General features: G+C 42.2%; 4 protein-coding genes and 1 long non-coding RNA gene across 9 annotated transcripts in view; 4 read left to right on the top strand and 1 right to left on the bottom strand.

Annotated features, from left to right (window-relative positions):
• Positions 1–1,629, top strand: part of LOC115763611 (potassium channel subfamily T member 2) — a 102,255-nt gene extending 100,626 nt beyond the window's left edge. For 3 of the 5 annotated variants that reach the window (XM_030706261.1, XM_030706247.1, XM_030706268.1), the window contains 2 exons: positions 435–623; positions 678–1,629. In XM_030706261.1, coding sequence (XP_030562121.1) covers positions 435–623; positions 678–974 — 486 coding nt within the window. In that variant the 3' untranslated portion in view covers positions 975–1,629. Of the gene's footprint in view, positions 1–434 lie in introns of all 5 variants that reach the window. The other 2 variants (XM_030706253.1, XM_030706243.1) reach the window with 1 other exon arrangement.
• A 2,616-nt stretch (positions 1,630–4,245) lies between these two features.
• LOC115767656 (nidogen-2) lies at positions 4,246–14,308 on the bottom strand. Its single transcript, XM_030711982.1, is given in 10 exon segments — positions 4,246–4,718; positions 4,772–5,056; positions 5,119–5,293; positions 5,353–5,607; positions 6,739–6,896; positions 6,962–7,418; positions 7,421–7,847; positions 8,579–9,955; positions 10,248–10,727; positions 14,060–14,308. Coding segments are annotated over 10 exon segments (4,122 nt in total). The 5' UTR covers positions 14,294–14,308; the 3' UTR covers positions 4,246–4,444.
• On the top strand, positions 6,318–6,766 carry LOC115767560. The gene has a single exon (XM_030711883.1). It carries the CDS (start codon positions 6,379–6,381, stop codon positions 6,715–6,717), a length of 339 nt encoding a protein of 112 aa, XP_030567743.1. The 5' UTR covers positions 6,318–6,378; the 3' UTR covers positions 6,718–6,766.
• Positions 7,829–8,080, top strand: LOC115767745. Its single transcript, XR_004018405.1, has 2 exons — positions 7,829–7,911; positions 7,968–8,080. It is a non-coding gene; the product is annotated as an uncharacterized LOC115767745 (long non-coding RNA).
• On the top strand, positions 9,898–18,268 carry LOC115767452. Its single transcript, XM_030711788.1, has 5 exons — positions 9,898–9,970; positions 16,425–16,599; positions 16,655–16,768; positions 17,787–17,943; positions 18,001–18,268. The coding sequence occupies exons 2-5, from the start codon at positions 16,501–16,503 to the stop codon at positions 18,207–18,209; spliced, it is 579 nt and encodes a 192-aa protein (XP_030567648.1). The 5' UTR covers positions 9,898–9,970; positions 16,425–16,500; the 3' UTR covers positions 18,210–18,268.
• Positions 18,269–18,310: the final 42 nt, after the last annotated feature.

Genomic DNA, 18,310 nt, shown 5'->3' with positions numbered 1-18,310 from the left:
CTATGTTTCCAACAACAACAACAAGAACTATCAACAACAACAACTATCTACAACCAGTTCAGCAACCATTCATAAACATAACGCACGCACGCAACGGATAAATCCGCATCACGTTTCCGTTTCCGTTTCCGTTTGCGTTACTCGTGTTGGCTGCACCCACCAAAAATACATGGATAAAAGAATAATAACAATAGGAATAATATAAAGCAAATAATTAAATCATCAAGAGTGCGGCACGGACTTGAGTTCAATGTGTTCGATATGTGTGTGTGTTTGCCATTGGGCCAAAACACGCCTTGTAGCCAATTTGTATTGTGTGTGTTTGTGTTTATTTTGTTTGGGCCAACATTTTGTTTCATTCCGTTTGCTCAACAAATTTGCCCGCTAATCTCGGCCAATTTTGGTTGGAAATTTCCATTTCCCTTTACTTGCAGATCGATAATGATATACTGCTGCGTCGCTCCTCGTCGCTGCGCCAGGGCTTGCCCAGCGTGGGCGTCAGCCATGGCCGGCGCAAGTCGTCGCTGGAGGAGATCGGCATCAGTCACTTCACAACGCTGATGCAGGCAACGAATCACAGCAATCCCATCAAGATATCGCTCAACGGCAGCATCGGCATGGAGGTAAGCGAAACACAAGCACTTCAGCAAATCTCTAAAATCTCAACACTCGCACAGAATCAGATCTCGTTGCAGGTGACGCCGCCGGAGGAGCCGACACCCATGTTGGGCGTGCCCTGCGTTTTGGGCGGCGGCGGCGTGGGCGGCATAAATCCCTCAGCGCTCGGGGGCAGCGCTGGCGGCGGCGGCGGCAGCGGCGGCATGCTGGGCGCCAGCTCATCGTTGGCCATAAATACGGCTGATCTGGGTCCCGGACCGAGCACCTCGTCGGGCGCCTCGCTGCAGGCGCAGGACTCGCTGCCGCAGTCGTCGCAGGCGCCGTCGCCGCAGCATCTGCAGGGCACGATTGTATGATACAACCTGATGTGGGGTCGTCGACTCCGCTCCTCGATGTCCAAGAACAAATGGATATAGAATACGGCCAGCACACACAGACGTAGAGATAAGTTCTAGTGCTTGTCTACTTATTATCAAGTCAAGCTGCTAACCCAAAACCAAATCCAAAACTATTTATATATGTATAAACGAATTCGAGATGTTTGCGTGCCGATACTTCGTGACACGACGGCGCATGGACACGCAGCGATATTGTTTTTCAAATTTACGCAATGTAAGTTTTTCGTTTCGTTTATTTACACAAATATTTTTTTATTGCCTTCATTGTTACTGACATTATAATTGCCACAACTGATATTATTACCACTACTGCAATTATTAAATTAGAAATCATATTACTAATATCATTTTTAGTTTAGGTTTCAAGCTAACAGGTTTACGTAAATTTCGGAAACTACTCTGACCTTCTTCTAAAACATCCCAAGAGTCATTGAGATTTTCTGAGTCCTAAGCTCCGAATTTCATTAATTTACCTTCTTCAAAGAGATTTGAATGGGAAATCCAAACTTCATAAGATCCCCCATTATAACTATGTAAACTTAGCTTAACTTTATTTCATACAAAATAATATTTGTTTAATTTTTAATTTTTTCTTTTCCGGTTCTTATATTTTTCTGCAGTTCTTTTACTATTTTCTTTCACTATTTTCTATGAGAAAACAAATGCATTTCTAATAATGAATTAATAATTTGCGAATATCGTGTCAGGAATGTATCGTATCACGTGCTCGTCTCTAACTATTATGATCTAAGAACCCAACCCACCCGAAAGCAGCCTGTCAGTGTCTGTGGTGTGTGAGTATCTCGCAGCTAATGCGTTAATTCTAGTATAGCCTATAGAGGCCGCCCCCTTTAATTTGCCCGGATATTGGGAGACGGATGTGTTTATCGTTTTGCTTATAGCTATACCTAAGTATATGAGTAGCAATAAATTATATTCAAAATTCGGTATGCTTTATTCAAATGAGGCAAAATGTGTTTTTGGGAACAACAAAGTAGTTAAACTATATTGGCATGAATGGAGGTATCTACCACTTTAGCTGTAAATAGTATCGTGCGGACATGTGTGTTAGTTGCTATTTAGATCTAGGCCATAAGTAAGAGGAAAAACAAAAATCAATTCATTTTTAGCATATCTCTCTCTAATGAAAATTAGTTGCCCCAAAACAAGAGGCTCAAAAATAAAATATAAAAATTTAAAACAGCTTTTTAGTCGAAAGGAAATATTGTATATACGATAGTCTTAAGTACTAGATGTAGGAACGTTTTTGTTGGTTTCTTTCCAAAATAATTCTGCAATATTCATAGACAGTTCGCGCACAGCTACTTCCTTAGGTTTCATACGTTGCACAGCTCTCACTTGGATAGTTTACCCAAAACATAATATTTTACTATAAGAAAGGTGCTATCAATGTTTTGTACCAGACACATTCACAAATTTCTTTCATATCTTTTGTAAAACCCAAAACAAAACGGTTTTCAGAACATACAAATTCGAAAGAAACGGCTTTGGTATACTCTAATGCTTTACAATACATAACAGGAAAAAATGTTTAAAATTGAAACGAAGAAAACTATGCTATGTAGAAGTTGTTGTATATATTAGTCTTAAGATCGAACTGCATACAAACTACTAGAACTAAAACGCAAAACAACAGAAATGAGTTATAGATATAATGTCTATGATTATATACTATTTAGCCAATAAGCACTTAGTTCGGTTTGAGGGCCGTGCTCAAAGCCTAAGCCTATAGCTAATAGCGAAACTGTACCAAATTCAATGAGCTATACACATTCAAAGTATCACTCACATATGCTTAGATATATTAGACATACATACATATATACTTAGTATAGAAGGAGCACCCACTTGCTGTATATATATATACATAGTTGATCTCCAGTCGGTTGGCACCTCTGAAGACCTAGTTACGTCCCAGCAACGAGGAAATTTATTAATTAGCCTATAGCTAAAGCATACGATGTACCTACTACGACCACACGCACATATACATACAGAAACACATACATACACATATATTCAAGAAACCTAGAATATATACATACCTATATATCTAGAGCACAGACAGTTTTATACTAAGTGAATTTTACTCGGTTCAGTTCGAAATGCTGAACTCAAACATGATATATGCATTCCAGTGTCTCAAGAACCTATGCGACATGCGCGCTTGGATATTACCTAAGCCTAAGCCTAGCACACCCCAAAAACATATAGTATCTATATAGATATATATATAGATATATATATATATATATATATATATATATTTAGATCTAGGTAATCTTTAGCAGTCACAAAATTAGCAACTAGTAAATGTCTCAATGTACAAAAAGCAAAAATGGCAATGCCTGCAATTAGTTATCAAAGAACCACAAAGAAAAACAACAACAACAACTAAAAACCAAATGTACTTACTATATTTAACTGATATGAATGCTATGCATAGAGCATATTCAAATTTAGATTATAAAACTTTGCTGTAATATTTAACTGTGCTCTTTAAGGCACTCGACAAACATGTCATGAAAACTCACAATAAATTCAAAAATATATAGTTGATGAAAACTGAACAAAACCGAAAGAACTTCGGTGTACTTCAAACTCAAATGTTTAAGTGGCCAATTTATTATCATATATTATAAAAAAGTATTTTTGATTTTTAACAAATCCTTTCAAAAGTTGACTTCTTCATTTTATTTTTTTGAAAACATTAATTTGTATCAATTAATTGTAATGTCATCTAAAAAAAATAAAACTAAAAACTAAACTAAAGCTTAGTACGAACAGACAGACCGTCACGTTAAAATTTACCAAATTTGTCTGCCATATGTCTGACCGCTAGATAATGTTAATGAAGACGTCTGCCGAATCCATTCGTAAAATATTTGCAGCACTTGAGCAGATTAGATACAATTTTAATTAAAACCCATTTTATTGCAATGTTAAATCATATTGAGTCTAGCTTTGACCGACATATTAGAGAATAGTCTGACGTCGATTCGTGCAAACAAATAAAATGTCTGGCCAACATACTTAATGTCGGTTAAGAAATATATGGGCTTGAAAGACTCAGCTAATAGATCAGCATATATAATATTTGTTCTTTAAGACTTGCCAAATGCGCTCTACATTAGGCATACCATAGAGTACTCGTACACCTCATTCGTATATGTATATATATATCTATATATGTATTTATTAGATTGAGTAGCTTTACAAAAGATGGCACACATTAGTTGGATTTGTATTATGAATTATTATGTTTCTTTTTGCTTTGGTTCTGGATTCCTGTTCTTAGTTATATTTCTTTGTTATGCGTATACAAAAATAGTATTTCCTTTAATTTTATAGTTTTTTTTTTTTTGTTTGATTTTCAATTAATTTAATTTTAGTCCCAGACTTGGGCTTCATTTGCGTGGCGTTGCAAAGGCGTAGGGCGTGGCCACGGTGCAGCTAGCGGAGGCGCTGGTGCACTTGCAGCTCTTGCCGGAGGGTGCCTTCCGGTTGACCAGGCAGAGGCGTGCATCGGTGCAGCCGCCATTATTGATCTGGCACTGACTCTGGTACTGCGGGCAGTTCTGCTCGACGGCGGTCATGCCGTACATCTTATGGCTGCCAAAGAAGGGCGTCTGTATGGGCTTCTGGCGTACGCCCGCGCTGTCCACGCTCTCCAGTTTCTTGCTGGAAAGGAGAGGTATTTAGAAGATGCAGCTTATACTGTGGATGGCACCTACGTTGTCCAGTCGGTCCAGTAAAATTGATCCTGCGTAAAGGTCAGCCCGAAGGGATAGGAGAGTTCCTGGGATATGGTGCGTATCTGGCGGCTCTGTGCACTGATGCACTCCACCTTCTTGGTGCCCGCGTCCGCATAGCAGAGCTCACCGCTGTGCTCGAGCACCACCAGCGAGTTGGGCAGCTTGACGGCATCGGCGCCCAGCAACAGCTCCCGGCCAGTGCCATCCAGATCGGAGTACTCTATCTTTGGGTTCGAGCGATCCCAGTCGGACCAATAAAGTTTCCTAAAAAGCGATCCAACATTTTGAAGAACAACTCAGCACAAGGCTTCACTTGCTGCACTCACTCTCTGTAGGGATCCACGGCAATGCCACGTGGATTCACCAGCTGCTTGTTTATGATGACAGCGCGTAGCGTGGGATCATCCAGACTGGCCACCTCAATGGTGTCCTTCACCGAGTCCGTCCAGTAGAGCCGGCGCGAGATAACATCAATGGCAATGCCCTCGGGTGATTCAATGTCTGCAATGGATTGTATTATCAGAGCTAGCTTATGAGCTCAAAGATCCTCCGCTTGTTACCTGTGCTTATAAAGATGCGCTCATCTGTGCCGTCGTATTTGGCGCTGATGATCTTCTTGGCGGAAATGTCGCCCCAGTAGACGCGTCCCTCCACGCAGTCCTTGTCCAGGCCAATGGCCATCGAAGCCACTTTAATGGGCTGCACATCGCGTCCATTCAGCGGCACACGCACTATGACCACGCCCTGGCTGACAATCAGGAAGTTCGAGTCGTGTTGTTGACGCTCAAAGCAAACGGAACCATTGCCATAGAAACCTTGGCATGTACAATTAATGATTAAATGGGTAAGTTTCAAATAGTTTTTAACGTTTAAGAATAAGATCATGATAAGCATTTGATATTAATCGAGGATAATACAAGCAAAAACTTTCTAACCGAAGCTTTTTTTTTTCAAAAATTGTTGTTTAAAAAACCATTTATTGAGAACCACTCGTTTAAGTTCTTGATCTATATCAACAGTCGAGTCTATATACTTATATCAATATTTCTGTCTGTATATTTTTACTAGTTTTTCACTTTTATATGAAGGTCCTGTTATAAGTATTTAATTTCCGCCGTGCTGTTCCGACATATTTTTGCTTAGTTTCATGATTTAAAAAACTACATAAGGAAAACTAAGAAAAGCTTGTCTTATATGAGTATTTAGAAACAGTCAATTAAAAGTAATTACCTAACAGAGTAATTGAAGGTAATTGGAGAATTGCAAATATATTTTTTTAATATTCAAAATTCGTCGTTGTTATTTATGAATTTTCTAAATTTTTGGATTACCAAAGGTAATTCAAAGTAATTACCCCATGAAAACTGGTAATTGCTAAAGTAATTAGAGTTTATCAATTTTAAATACTACTATAATACTATACAGCTTATCAATAGACATAGTTGGCGCTGTTTTTATATTCAAGCCGATCAACCAGGGCGACTACACACCAACACACATCAGATCCGGTTTCATTTCATCACAAAATTTGTCGTTATTATATTTTTTGGTAATATAAACTTAAAAACAATAAAAAGCTAAGCAACATGATGCACCCTGTACAGAGTTTGCTAACAAAGGTCACGCGGTTGAGCATGGGACGGATCATAAATCAACCGGTTTCTCCGATCGTTAACGCCAACGCGGCCAGGTGGGCGGTGCACAGCCAGCAGCGTCACTATGTGCAAAGGGTGGATCAGTACCGCAAAAAGACGACCACATTACAGTCGATGCGCGAGTTCTTTATGCATCCGCTGACCTGGGATCGCAACAATGGCTATCTGAACGTGGTGCTGGCCCTGGCAATCTTTAGCTTTGTGTTCATCAACTCGTGCACACCGTGCCCGGAGGATCGAATGCCGCGACACAAGAAAAACGATAATTGAGGGAGAAACTGCCGAACTCACCTGGATTGCAGACGCAGACCAGACCCGAGTTGGTCGAGTGGCATTTGGCATTCATATCGCAGAGGGTGGGATTGTTGAGGCAGTTCTGCTCCTCGATGCAGACGTAGCCATCGCCGCGATAGCCAGCGATGCACTGGCACGTATAGTTCGCAGGATCCCTAAGAAAATGGGTAAATAGGAAATGAAAATGGGCTAGAGGAATGGCCATGAACCTTCAACTCACTCGGTGGGCTCACAGGTAGCGTGAATGCCGCAATTGTTGCGCAGATTACAGGGTATGGGTATGCTGAGACAGCCGGCCAACGCGTCGCCCTGATAGCCATCGATGCAATCACAGAACTGCACGCCCAGCGCCTCATCCCACTTGCAGATGGCATTGGAGCCGCAATAGACGCTGCCGCAGCGCCCGGTGGGCACACAACGGTCGCTCACGTCCCGCTCGTAGGCGTCGTTGCACTGACAGACGCCGCCATCACAGTGGGCGTTCTCGCCGCACTGCTCGGCGCCGTCGCACTCGGGCGCCAGTTGGCAGCGATGTCCATCGCCCGTGTAGCCGCGCTCGCAGACGCATTCGGATTTGCCCAGCTGATCGCTGTAGCTGCAGGTGGCATGCGTGTCGCAGATGTCTGGTTTCTGGAAACGAAGCACAGTTTAAATTGTATATACTCTTGGCAGAGACAACTGATGTGCCTTACAATTGCACAGGACTCCTCGATAGGATCGCAGTTGTAGCCGTCGCCGCTGTAGCCCTCGTTGCAGGTGCAAATGTGACGCAGCTGATGCTCCCACCAGGAGCAGCGGGCATTTATATGGCAATTGGAGTCCACATCGCAGGGCAACAGATCCTCGCTATTATCCACATCGTAGCCGCCCGCATAGCGGCAAGTGCGACTCTCCTCGCTCAGCTCATAGCCCTCGGGGCAGGTGCAGTCGCCCAGTATATTGCAGCGGGGCTCCACCTCGTGCTCGTCCAGCAATATGGGCACACAGCGTCCATGCTCAAACACCTCATCGTGGCCACAGATATTCACACAGCTATAACCATCTCCGGTGAAGCCCTCGCGACAGCCGCAACGTCCCTCGTAACAGTCCGCGTCCGGCGAGCAGCTCTGCAAGAAAACAAAATCAAAAAAAAGTACTATTATCGATTCCTAAATTCTCTGCGGGTGAATTGTAGGTTCGATTTTATTTTACAAATATGCAAATTCCTTACTTGTTTTTTTTTCTAGAAATAATATATTGAGGGGAACTAGCATTAAAGGACATGAATTCTCAAAATTCAAGACTGCCTAAATAAACGCGAAATAATTTAAGTGTGTTGTAGAGGTACATAATTACAGAATATCGAACATGTGCCAATATTTTTGAATAGTGTCCATTAAAATTTATTAAAAAATTGTATTAAATTAAATGAATTAGGTTTAAGCTGGAATAAACCAAACCTAGAGCCGACTCATACCATGTATCCATTGGAAATAGGAAAGCAGGGTGTTCGAGCACGTCCGTATTTCCGTCTGTCCATTTATATTGACGGGCTTATTAAAAGCAAGCGACTCAATTAAATTTTATCAAAATTTAAGTTTGTGTATGGGGCATACATAGATCTGACAGCGTATTTTGCAGTCGAGCAGAGTTCTAACGAGCGGCATGCTAGGGTATGAGTTACTTGTAAGGTCTCTTTTATAGTATTATTCGCTTTTTGTAATACATAATAATAATAACAGTATAATCTAACAAAACTTTAAAGTAAATTAAATTAAATTAAATTGTAGATCTTCGATCTAGGATAAAAGCTTTAAACAAAATTTTCTATTTATGGAAATGTTATCTTGTCACTTACATAGCACTCATCCAAATGCTGTCCGTTGCCCTGGTTTGGTGGATAGTCGACATGTTCGCCCGACTGCTCGTGGTTGGGCTCCTGTGGTCGTGGCTGCTGCTGCTGCTGATCCTCCTCCGTGGGATAGCCCTGGGAGCTGTCAACTGGTGGCTCCGAGGGAGTGGAGTACTCGATATTGTCGGCCGAATTGTTGCGCAGACAGCGATAGCCATTGCCCTCGTAGCCCTCGAGGCAGACACAGCTGAAGCCGCCATCGTTGTTGGAGCAGAGCGCATTCTCATCGCAGACATGGGTGCCCAGGGCGCACTCGTCCAAGTCGATGCAGAGCTCGGCGCCGCGCTCGTCCAGCTGGGCGGCATAGCCATGTCGGCAGTCGCAGCGATAGGTATCCTCGTAGGGCACACAGACGGCATTGTCGCCGCACTGGACGCTGCCGTCGGTGCAGGCATTGGACTCGGCATCGACACCGATCTTGCTGACAGCGCTGGTGCGCAGCGCCTGATCCCGCTCAAAGAAATCGAGAGCGATCTTGGAGACCTTCTGCAGGACACTGCGGTCCGTGGGATCTGCATCGTCGTCGCGCAGGCAGCTCTGGTAGACAATGCGCTGATCCACCTGGAAGCCAATTACGCGCTGCTCCTCGACCAGCTCCAGCTGGTGGGACTGCAGAGACTGCAGCTCGCCGGGTCGCACAAAGCGATACTCCTCCGTATAGTCCGACAGATGCAACGTGGCGCTAGGCGATACGCGCGGCACTGCGCCCGACAGTTCGATCTTGACGGACAGCTGATCCCAGTAGTTCAATCCCTCGAAGGTCTGGTTAACTAGCAGCAGCTCGCCCGTCTCGTACTGGATGCGCGAGATGTGCTCGTAGTTGCCACCGGTTAGCTCGTAGCCATTGGCCGCCCCGTTGATCGACTTGGCGAACAGCCAGCCGACGGTGGTCAGCAGCGGCAGGACCAGACGCAGCTGTGCCGCCTGCTCGGCGCTCACCGGATTGATGGTCGTGTAGGTGCGCGCATCTGTGGTCACCACATAGGACTGCAGCTTAGCCTCCTCGTCCACGGCCTGGCCATTTAACTGGCCGGCCAGTGTGCCGGTCACGCGCATGGGCAGATCATTGGCCAGACAGGAGCGTCCGTTGCCATAGTAGCCGGGCTCGCAGACGCAGCAATAGCCCTCCGACTTGTCATAGCACTGGGCATGGCTGTCGCACTGGTGTCCATTGCCGTTGCAGCTTTGTGCCAGTGCCGGGGACTCGGTGCGTGTCTCCAGATTGTTGGGCGCCAGCACATTCTCGCCGGGATTCAGTGGCGCCACCTGGTAAAGCCAAACGCCGGCCACGCCCAGATTGGTGCTCTCACTGAGGAAACGTGCCTGGACAAATGAAAGGTAGGAATTATATATTTACTAGAGTCTTTTCTTGTAAATGGAAGAATATTTTTGTCTGGTCCGAAACCCACTTTAAACTTGATTTAAAGCAAAGAGAAAAACTTGAAAGCATAGATAAAATTATACTAGATTCTGAACATCTTTAAAGGCATTTTAGAAATTGTTCGTGGACCAATAGATATTTGTAGAATTTTAAATCATGTTCTAGCATGTTTCAAAAATGCAATTCGTTTACTTAGCTCCCGAAAATAGTTAGTTAGTTGTGTTTTGAACTTACATTCTCCGAGCCGGAACCATTCAGATTGTAAAAGCGTCCATCTTCGGCAACGAAGCCCGCCTGGGCGCGTATGTCGGGCAATCCCAGCTCGCCGGCCTCGCCCTGCAGCCAATTGAGTCCGCCCTGTGGGTAGATGAACTGCACGAATGTTTGCGAGTCGCCAACAATGAGGGCCACCTGGAAGGTGTTCAGCCTGTCCGTCTTGGAGTTGAAGTAGCCCACGTTGCGCCAGGTGGCGACAATCAGTTGCCTGGCCTCGAAGTCCGTCCAATCGCTGTACGCATAGCGCACCAGCTGCTGGGCACGGTTCAGGGAGTCGGGATCGCGCGTCTCAAACAGCGAAATGGAGCTATCCTCGCCGCTGTTGGTGGTGTCCACGTTCGAGTAGAAGGCCGCTATCGAGGGATACTCGAGCGGAAAGGGCTGGTTCAAGTACTCGGCGAACTCCACGTTGAATGTCAATATGCCATTCGTGTTGATCTGCAAGAAAGGAATGGGAAGTGAAGTGGATGCTTGGGAAAAGGAAGTGCATATGGCGCATCAATTAGCCGGTTCTTGTGTGAAGTGCCAACAGGCCACTTAACATTTAACGGCCAATGCGCCTGGCGGAAACTAAACAACAACAAATCATTAACAAGCGCGCCTCAATGATCATTAGAGAGTACTTCCTCCCTCCCTCGCACTCTCTCCCACTCACTTTCTCCTCTAATGACTTTCTTAATTGAGTTGCCTGTCGGCAGCCGCAACACGCCTCTAAAATTAGCGCTAGAAAAAAAAAAACAACAAAAGACTCTTTTGTGCCGCCCGCCGATGCTATCCAGCTGCGTGACCTGCTCCTGTTTACACAGCTCTTTCACTCCAATTGGCATGCCAATTGGATTTTATTCACATTTACATTCTCATTCCCCATTGGCCGTTTCCAACTCCCATTTCTCAATTGCACAACTTTGCAGCGTTGCGCATTTTTATTTTTAACTCAACGAGCGCATTCATTTTGCCTAAATAAACAAATATATTTGGAATGTTTTCGGAACTGGAGCACAGGTGTGTTTGTACACTGGTCCAGTCCCATTCCCACATAGTTTTGTGGTCGAAAACAGATTTTAGTAATTACCACCACGGGATGCTGCACTTCATCTTCAGCTCAGCAGGTTGAAAAGTGTCGAAATATTTGCCATAGCTACAAGATATACATATCTACACAAAGAAGTGAAGGTGTGCAGACTCGTGGCTGTTCAGGTATTTAAGCATTTTATCAGCTAATTTATTTGGGATTTTGTATAAAAAATATTTGGCAGACTTTTTAATGGTATTTATATAAAAACAGATAAAAAAATATACATATATCAGTTGAATATAACAAAAGCAGAAAATCAAGAAAAATTCAATTAATATCTAAAAATATTGTTTCAACTTTGGGTCAATGCACTTCATTGGCGCAGGATAACTAAAGTTATATTTTTATTGCCAAACTCATTTAATATACTGAGTACAAGACTTTATAAAAACTGGATCATTTTTAAAAACTATGCAAATATTATTACTTAAAAATCTCGTCTTAAAATTACCAATTTTAGTCACAATTTATTTTTAATTCCGAGGCCTTTCTTCCTTTCCTTTAATGCCAAGCAAAATTTAAACAACATTCTCTATGGGTATACATATTGAGATGCAGCTTTAAACTATATTTAAATGAGAACTACTTTGGATCTATTAAAGTAGTTCTCATTTGACTTCTATCTTCTATTCTATTATATTCTTCTTCTATTATACTTTTTGCGTCAGTCTTAAACGTTTTACAGGCAGCACAGCGTTTTTAACAAGGCAAAGGTCAGCTATAAATCCCATTTGATTTTCCTTTTATCAAAGGCAATTACCCGGCTTCTCTTGATCTTAAAGCGAGCAAACTTCAGACAGTGGATTTGAACTGGCGACCCACTGCTTTTTGTTAGCTTTAGTAAAAATTGTTACCTTGAGGATAAACTCTTTCGTATTTAGTGATTGATATATTGACATGTTTGTTGCTTCGCATTCACCTGAATTTCGATTTTAAAATAAATTCAACCGCGTAACCTCAATTTACAAATTTCATTCCATTTTACTGACTTGTGAAGATTCGGACATATCTATTAATAGAGCCCCAAAGGGGTATTAAACATTGATGGGTTCAACAATAATTAAACTGAATAATGTGCTTTAGCTGGAAAAAAGACGCTTTGGTTATTTCTGGTCAAAAGAGTTCTCGAATATTTATGCATTTCTATGGCCATAATAATGCCACACATTTTGTGCCGCGTGCTATTTTTCGACGTCAGACACATAAATTCAGTTAATTAACTAACAAAAATAGGCGACACTTTCGCCTCGACGCTGCGCTAAGAGCAGATCATAATTTTTAGATGTTCAACAAGCAAAAGAATCAAGAATCACAAAGTAAAATGCCTTCACGTAGGATTGTCGACGAATAAATACCCTTCAAAAAAGCAAAACAACAACTAAATAAGATATTCAAGTAAGACGAAGATTTAAATTGCCTTTCTGATTAAAACTGAGTAACAAGAAACTGACTAAATTATTTAGTTCCAGAAAGAAAGAGAATTCATTGAAGTTAGATTAAATTATGAAAATATCCGTGGCATTTAAATAAAGTCGATAAAATATATATAAAAAAAACTTTTTGATTTTTGTCAAGATTTTTTGTGGAAATTTTTCTCGCTATTTTCTTTTTATTTTAATTAAATTATAAATTCTAGATTTCATTATACCAAAAAAATGTATGGCATACACATGATATATGATCGCATATACTTATATATATGCCAAAAAAAAATTCACTTTTGCCAAGTTACCTGAAGAAACTAAAACATTTATCTCGATATTTTCTTTGCATATGGCATTTATATGATATCGAAGATATAGTAATTAGTTATTGACAAACTTTATTTAAGAAAAAAAATGGCTAACTTGTGTCAAGGCTACTGCAAAACTTATATCAATATTTTCTTTGCCCTGTAGTCACATTGAACTATATATTAAATAAAAAATGGTCTTAAGATATCTTTCACTTAGCTTCATTAGAAGTAAGATTATGATAAATAGCTATTCATCACATGATCAGCTATGTGATATACTGATGTCATCGGTCCAATAAATATGATTAAAGATTTATTTAGCTTATGTCCTCTAACACACGTCTAGTTGAATTGGAAATGTGCTCAGTTAGGGTATTCAAAAAAAAAAGGCGGCTAAAAGTTTGGGTGTGTGCCAAGGCGGGCTAGCGACATCATCGCGAACATCAATGGGTTGGACTTGTTGGCTATTTATTGTAGCGTCTGTGCCTAAAAAGATTGCCATGGACCACCCCCAAGTGTTTTATTATATATATAATTTTTTTTTTGTTCTTATTTTTTGTCATGTTTCTGGTATTCGGGTTGAGTGCGTGCGAATTGGTTTTGCGCTTTAGCCGTAGCACAAAATGTATCTTTCAGATACTTTTATATTTTGTGCCCAGCAACATTAGGTTGATTACACAGAATCTTGTGTGTCGAAATGCGACGGAGGCTGTCATGTTTTGCCGAAAATTAATGTCGATTTCAGCTATTAATAAATCCCCCAACCCCTCACACCCACACACACGCACACACACACGCACACACAATGAAACTATTGAACTAAGCAACAATGTGCATGAGGCCGATTGATAGGCCTCTGAGCTTATCGCTGCGTTCTTATCAGTCGGGCGAATGCAAAAATTCATTCAGCACAAATTGCGTATATGAACAGATATAGCTACTATATAGTCTAATACTCACAAAGATCTGTTCGTATTTCTCGCCATAGAAATTGATGGGCTGCTCCAATTGCAGCAGCGCCTGTTCGCTGTTGCCCTTGGCCAGATATTGTATGCTGCCGCTGTCCTCGACAAATTCGTAGAGCTCGTTGGAGCGCAGACTGTCCAGGTAATGCTCATATTGGCCTCTGACCTGGCACAGGCCCAGCAGCAGCAGCAGCAGCAGCGGGCATAATTTTTGGTAAACAGTTTTCATTGCAAAGAGCAAAGTTTGAATTTTATTTGATGTAAATGCGAATTTCTTAAATTGAATTTTAAGAAATTCTTGTTTTAATTATTTTTCTGTGCGCGTTTCACAATTTTGCGAGCAGCATTTTCACACACACAGTCAAACACACACACACGCGCGTGTAATGTAAGCAACTCGTTTTGGTTCCAAAAATATCGAATTTATAAATAACGAACCGGCAGACAACTGAGTATCTATCGTCTATAGCTACACTATACGTATGTCTATATATATTTTCTTTTTGGAACTGTGTCTTGGAACGGCGACACCAATCGCCTCTTGTCTCCTGTCTTCTCTAGCTTTCGATTCGATTCGATTCTTTGGCCGAGCAAAGCGAACCGCACGCGCTGCCAACAAATTCTTGACTGAATCGCAGCTCTGCGCTGTGGGATGCTCTTCGGTTCGGTTCGACCGACCGACCGTTACATTTAGCAGGCACAAATGTGTGCGTGTGTGTGCGTGTGTTTGTGGGTGTGTGTGCGTGCCTGGAGTCTTCAGGAACTGTTAACATGCATGTTAAGTGCATGCTAAATGGCATCCACAGCAAATGCAGGCTGTTAATGCAAATGGCATCCAATGCAGATTCGCTGCAGAGGGCCAAAGTTAACAGCGAGTGTAAGTGAGAGAAAAGAGAGTGACAGAGAGAGGGAGAGAAAGAGAGAATGTAAGAACTGATCCAAAAAGACACCACATTTTTTTCTGATTTGCTTGTTTATTTATGACTCTTTGCTGTTGACATTTATGTTCCACACGCATTAAGATCGGAAATATTTTTGCAAACATTCAACTAAATTGAGAAAATTAAAAAAAAAATATTTTTCCATATGGAAAGGATTATATTAAAATTTGTATAGGAACAAATGGTTTTACATTAAAGTTTTCAAATGAAATACGTTTCTATATCAAAAATTTTCGTATTGCGAAAGATATGTTTTTTATTTGTAATAACGAAAACTATTTTTGCAACAAAAACAATTTTTGTGTCATTTTTTAAGAAATGAACGAAATTTTTATTACTAGGAAAATTATTAGAACTTCCTATTTTCTGAATTATAAATCGTATCTTCAGGCAGGATATGCCCTCCAAAGTCATAAAATTTTAAAGATCAATTTCGAAGACAAGCCTTGGAATTGTTTTAGGTATTTCAACAAGTCCATTGATGATCTCATGAAGACATTGCCTATGTCATAGTAAAGCAAACTTTTTAATGAGCGTATGGCGCAAAGAATTGACATACTTATGCTGACCAGACCCGCAACATAAATGTTCTTTTAACCAACTGAAGATCATAGCCTCTCCTCTCCCGTAGCACATGCTAGGTGTGTTTTCTTGATAGCCACAAGGCGTGGCGATTTTAGGGCGACCCCAAAAAATGGGATCAAAATAAAGCCACACTGAGGCTGAGGCGCGTTCCAATTCCGCCGAATTGAACTGCGGGCGGGAGGCGGCACGTGCCGCTTGATTGCCTCCGCTGTGGCTGCGACTGTGCTGCATGCCACCATGAAGCGCCTCGGCAGACGCAGACGCAGTCGCTCTCCCTTTGCGGGCTCTGCTCCGTAAAAATAAACAAATGGGAACTTCTGCGCCTGGGCTGATGGTGATCGTCTTTGGGTTTTTTCATGCACAATAATGATCATCTACTTGGGCTATTTATGATGTATTTCTCGGTTAATTAGTTGCAGCTGGTTGCAAGGGCAGGGGTGGGGCATCTGCCAGTTGCTTCCGCATGCATTCCCATCAGTCCATCATATGTATGTGTCCAACTCGAAAGTGATTTTCCCTTTTACTATATTTGGCAGCAGGGCGCGTCTGTCACAAGCATATATATCCATATCCATATATATATAGTAGCTGTGCCGCTTGATCGCTGATGGATGGTTGCCTAGCCTTCATCATTAATCTTCAGGGAGTCGCACTGCGTTCCAGGAATTAGAGCGGAACGCTGCAACACTTGGGAACTGCATAGGACTGCATGGTCGGCACAGATCCAACATATCTAAAAGCAACCTTAATTATCTGCCCTGCTGCCGCAATTTGGAGCTAAATAATTAAAAACTTAAATTAAGCACGTTATTAAAAGTTTCGTAATTGTTTTAGGTTACGCCCAATTAGCCGCCGGGGACGGCCTTTAAAACTCCCGCACCTCATTGGCTTTTGCCAAAATACGTTCGCGATGTGGTTGAAACTGTTGTGCGCCTTGTTCTGGCTTCGAGTGGTGCTCCTGAAGCCACAGCTAGACGAGGATTGTGAGCTCTATGCGACAGATACCATGGTGAGGCTTGGGCAGGGGGAAGTGGAAACTTATCTTACTGCTCTCTACTTTCTAGCACGACTTTTGCTGCGAACTGCATTACGAAACGCCGCAGTTTAGCGACTGCCTAACGGACTGGCATGACAAGATACACTTCACCAACGAGCAGGAGGAACAGATCTTTATGTTCGTGAGTATTCTCCCTTGCTAGTCAAGGTAAATTGCCCTGGGTATGCAGTCTTAGGTCAATTGCATGAAAAAGATTAAGGGTGAATCCCCTTCACAACCATTTGAGTCGGGGGCAAATTATATGATAGTCTAGTCTAGACGGTGTAGGGTATGTAAAGGACTTGATAGAGTTAATTCACATCCTTGGTTGACTTATTAAAGAGCAACAGTTGGGATTAGTTAGGAAAATATAGTTAGTGCTGAACTTCTATCTTACGGAACATTAAACTTTGCACAAACTTTATTATTTTGCACAAGACGGCTAGAACTTACAATTTTTCCCTCTATATATTTTATTTTATACCCCTGTAGAGGGTATAAATAAGTCATGAAATGTGTAACGCATAGAAGAAGACATCTTCAAACCCATAAATTATATAGATATCCTACATCAGCATCTACAGCCGAGTTGATAAAGCCATGCCTGTCAGTCCATCTGTCTGTCTCTCAGTCTTAAAGCTATCATCTTAAAATTTTGCAAAAATCCGTCCTTCTGTTGCAGGCAGAACATATGTCATGTGCGGCCGGGTCGGAATACTATATCATATAGGGGCCGTAGGAAGGGTCGGTCGAAAATTGGGTTCCTTTATGGAGAACTTTATTGTTCATCAAGATTTCTATATTAAACTCGGCATTTATTAGTAAAAAAAATGATTGAATCAAGAATGTTTGATTAAAGGGAAAGTTGCTGCTGGAATTATGGAATTTTGCAATTTGTGGGATAAGACCAGATCATATATTTCTTGATTTTTAAAGAATATCATCGCAAGTTAACCTGCCTTATATATTATTATTAGACTGACATTTGCTCTAAGACTGGCGAGCATGGCCAAATATAATCTATATCTGACGAGCTTACATATTCCAAGTTTTAATTCCCCAGCTTGCACACTTTTAAAGATAGCCCAATGAAAGTCTGCCTAATCTGACTTAACATTTACCCTACTTAACATTTAGCTAATAGATACCCTCTCTTGCAGTGCACCGCCGAATGTACATACAACAGCACCGAATTTCTGGCCGCCAATCGTCAATCTCTGAATCTGCAGCACGTGCGCGAGCATCTGGAGAACGACTTGGCCGACGCAGCGGATGAGGCGCTGCTCTACGAGACCTACGTCAAGTGCGACAAGCATGGTGCGTAACTCCAGCAGCTGCTCAAACCTCCAATAATCCTTATCAAATCCTCTCCAGCTCTCACGCTGCTGAGTCACAAGGGCGTGCAGTCCCTGGCCAAGCGTCTGTCGCCGCACGGCTGTCATCCGTATCCCGGTCTGGTGCTGGAGTGCGTGGCCAACGAGATGATCCTCAAGTGTCCGCCCAAGCGCTTTCACCAGACACCGCAATGCCGTGTCGCACGCGACTTTTTGCGCGAGTGCATGCAACATTTGAAATATGCATAGACACTGCGAGGCAGCCCTATTGAAGTCTACAGATGTAATAAAAGCAAGTGTTAAAAGCAAGAATTCCGGCACAAGATTGGGCAGGCACAGGCAGCCTCCAA

Source organism: Drosophila novamexicana, unplaced genomic scaffold (assembly GCF_003285875.2).
Source record: "Drosophila novamexicana strain 15010-1031.04,08,12 unplaced genomic scaffold, DnovRS2.1 tig00000008-arrow-pilon, whole genome shotgun sequence".
Lineage (NCBI taxonomy): Eukaryota > Metazoa > Arthropoda > Insecta > Diptera > Drosophilidae > Drosophila > Drosophila novamexicana.
This window is presented reverse-complemented; position numbering and strand designations above follow the sequence as displayed.

Excerpts from the sequence above, each read along its gene's own strand:
- LOC115767560 (XM_030711883.1), top strand. The coding sequence starts at position 6,379 with ATGATGCACCCTGTACAGAGTTTGCTAACAAAGGTCACGCGGTTGAGC.
- LOC115767452 (XM_030711788.1), top strand. The coding sequence starts at position 16,501 with ATGTGGTTGAAACTGTTGTGCGCCTTGTTCTGGCTTCGAGTGGTGCTC. Across the intron at positions 16,600-16,654 it reads TCTATGCGACAGATACCATG|CACGACTTTTGCTGCGAACT; the intron begins GTGAGGCTTGGG and ends TCTACTTTCTAG. Across the intron at positions 16,769-17,786 it reads AGGAACAGATCTTTATGTTC|TGCACCGCCGAATGTACATA; the intron begins GTGAGTATTCTC and ends CCTCTCTTGCAG.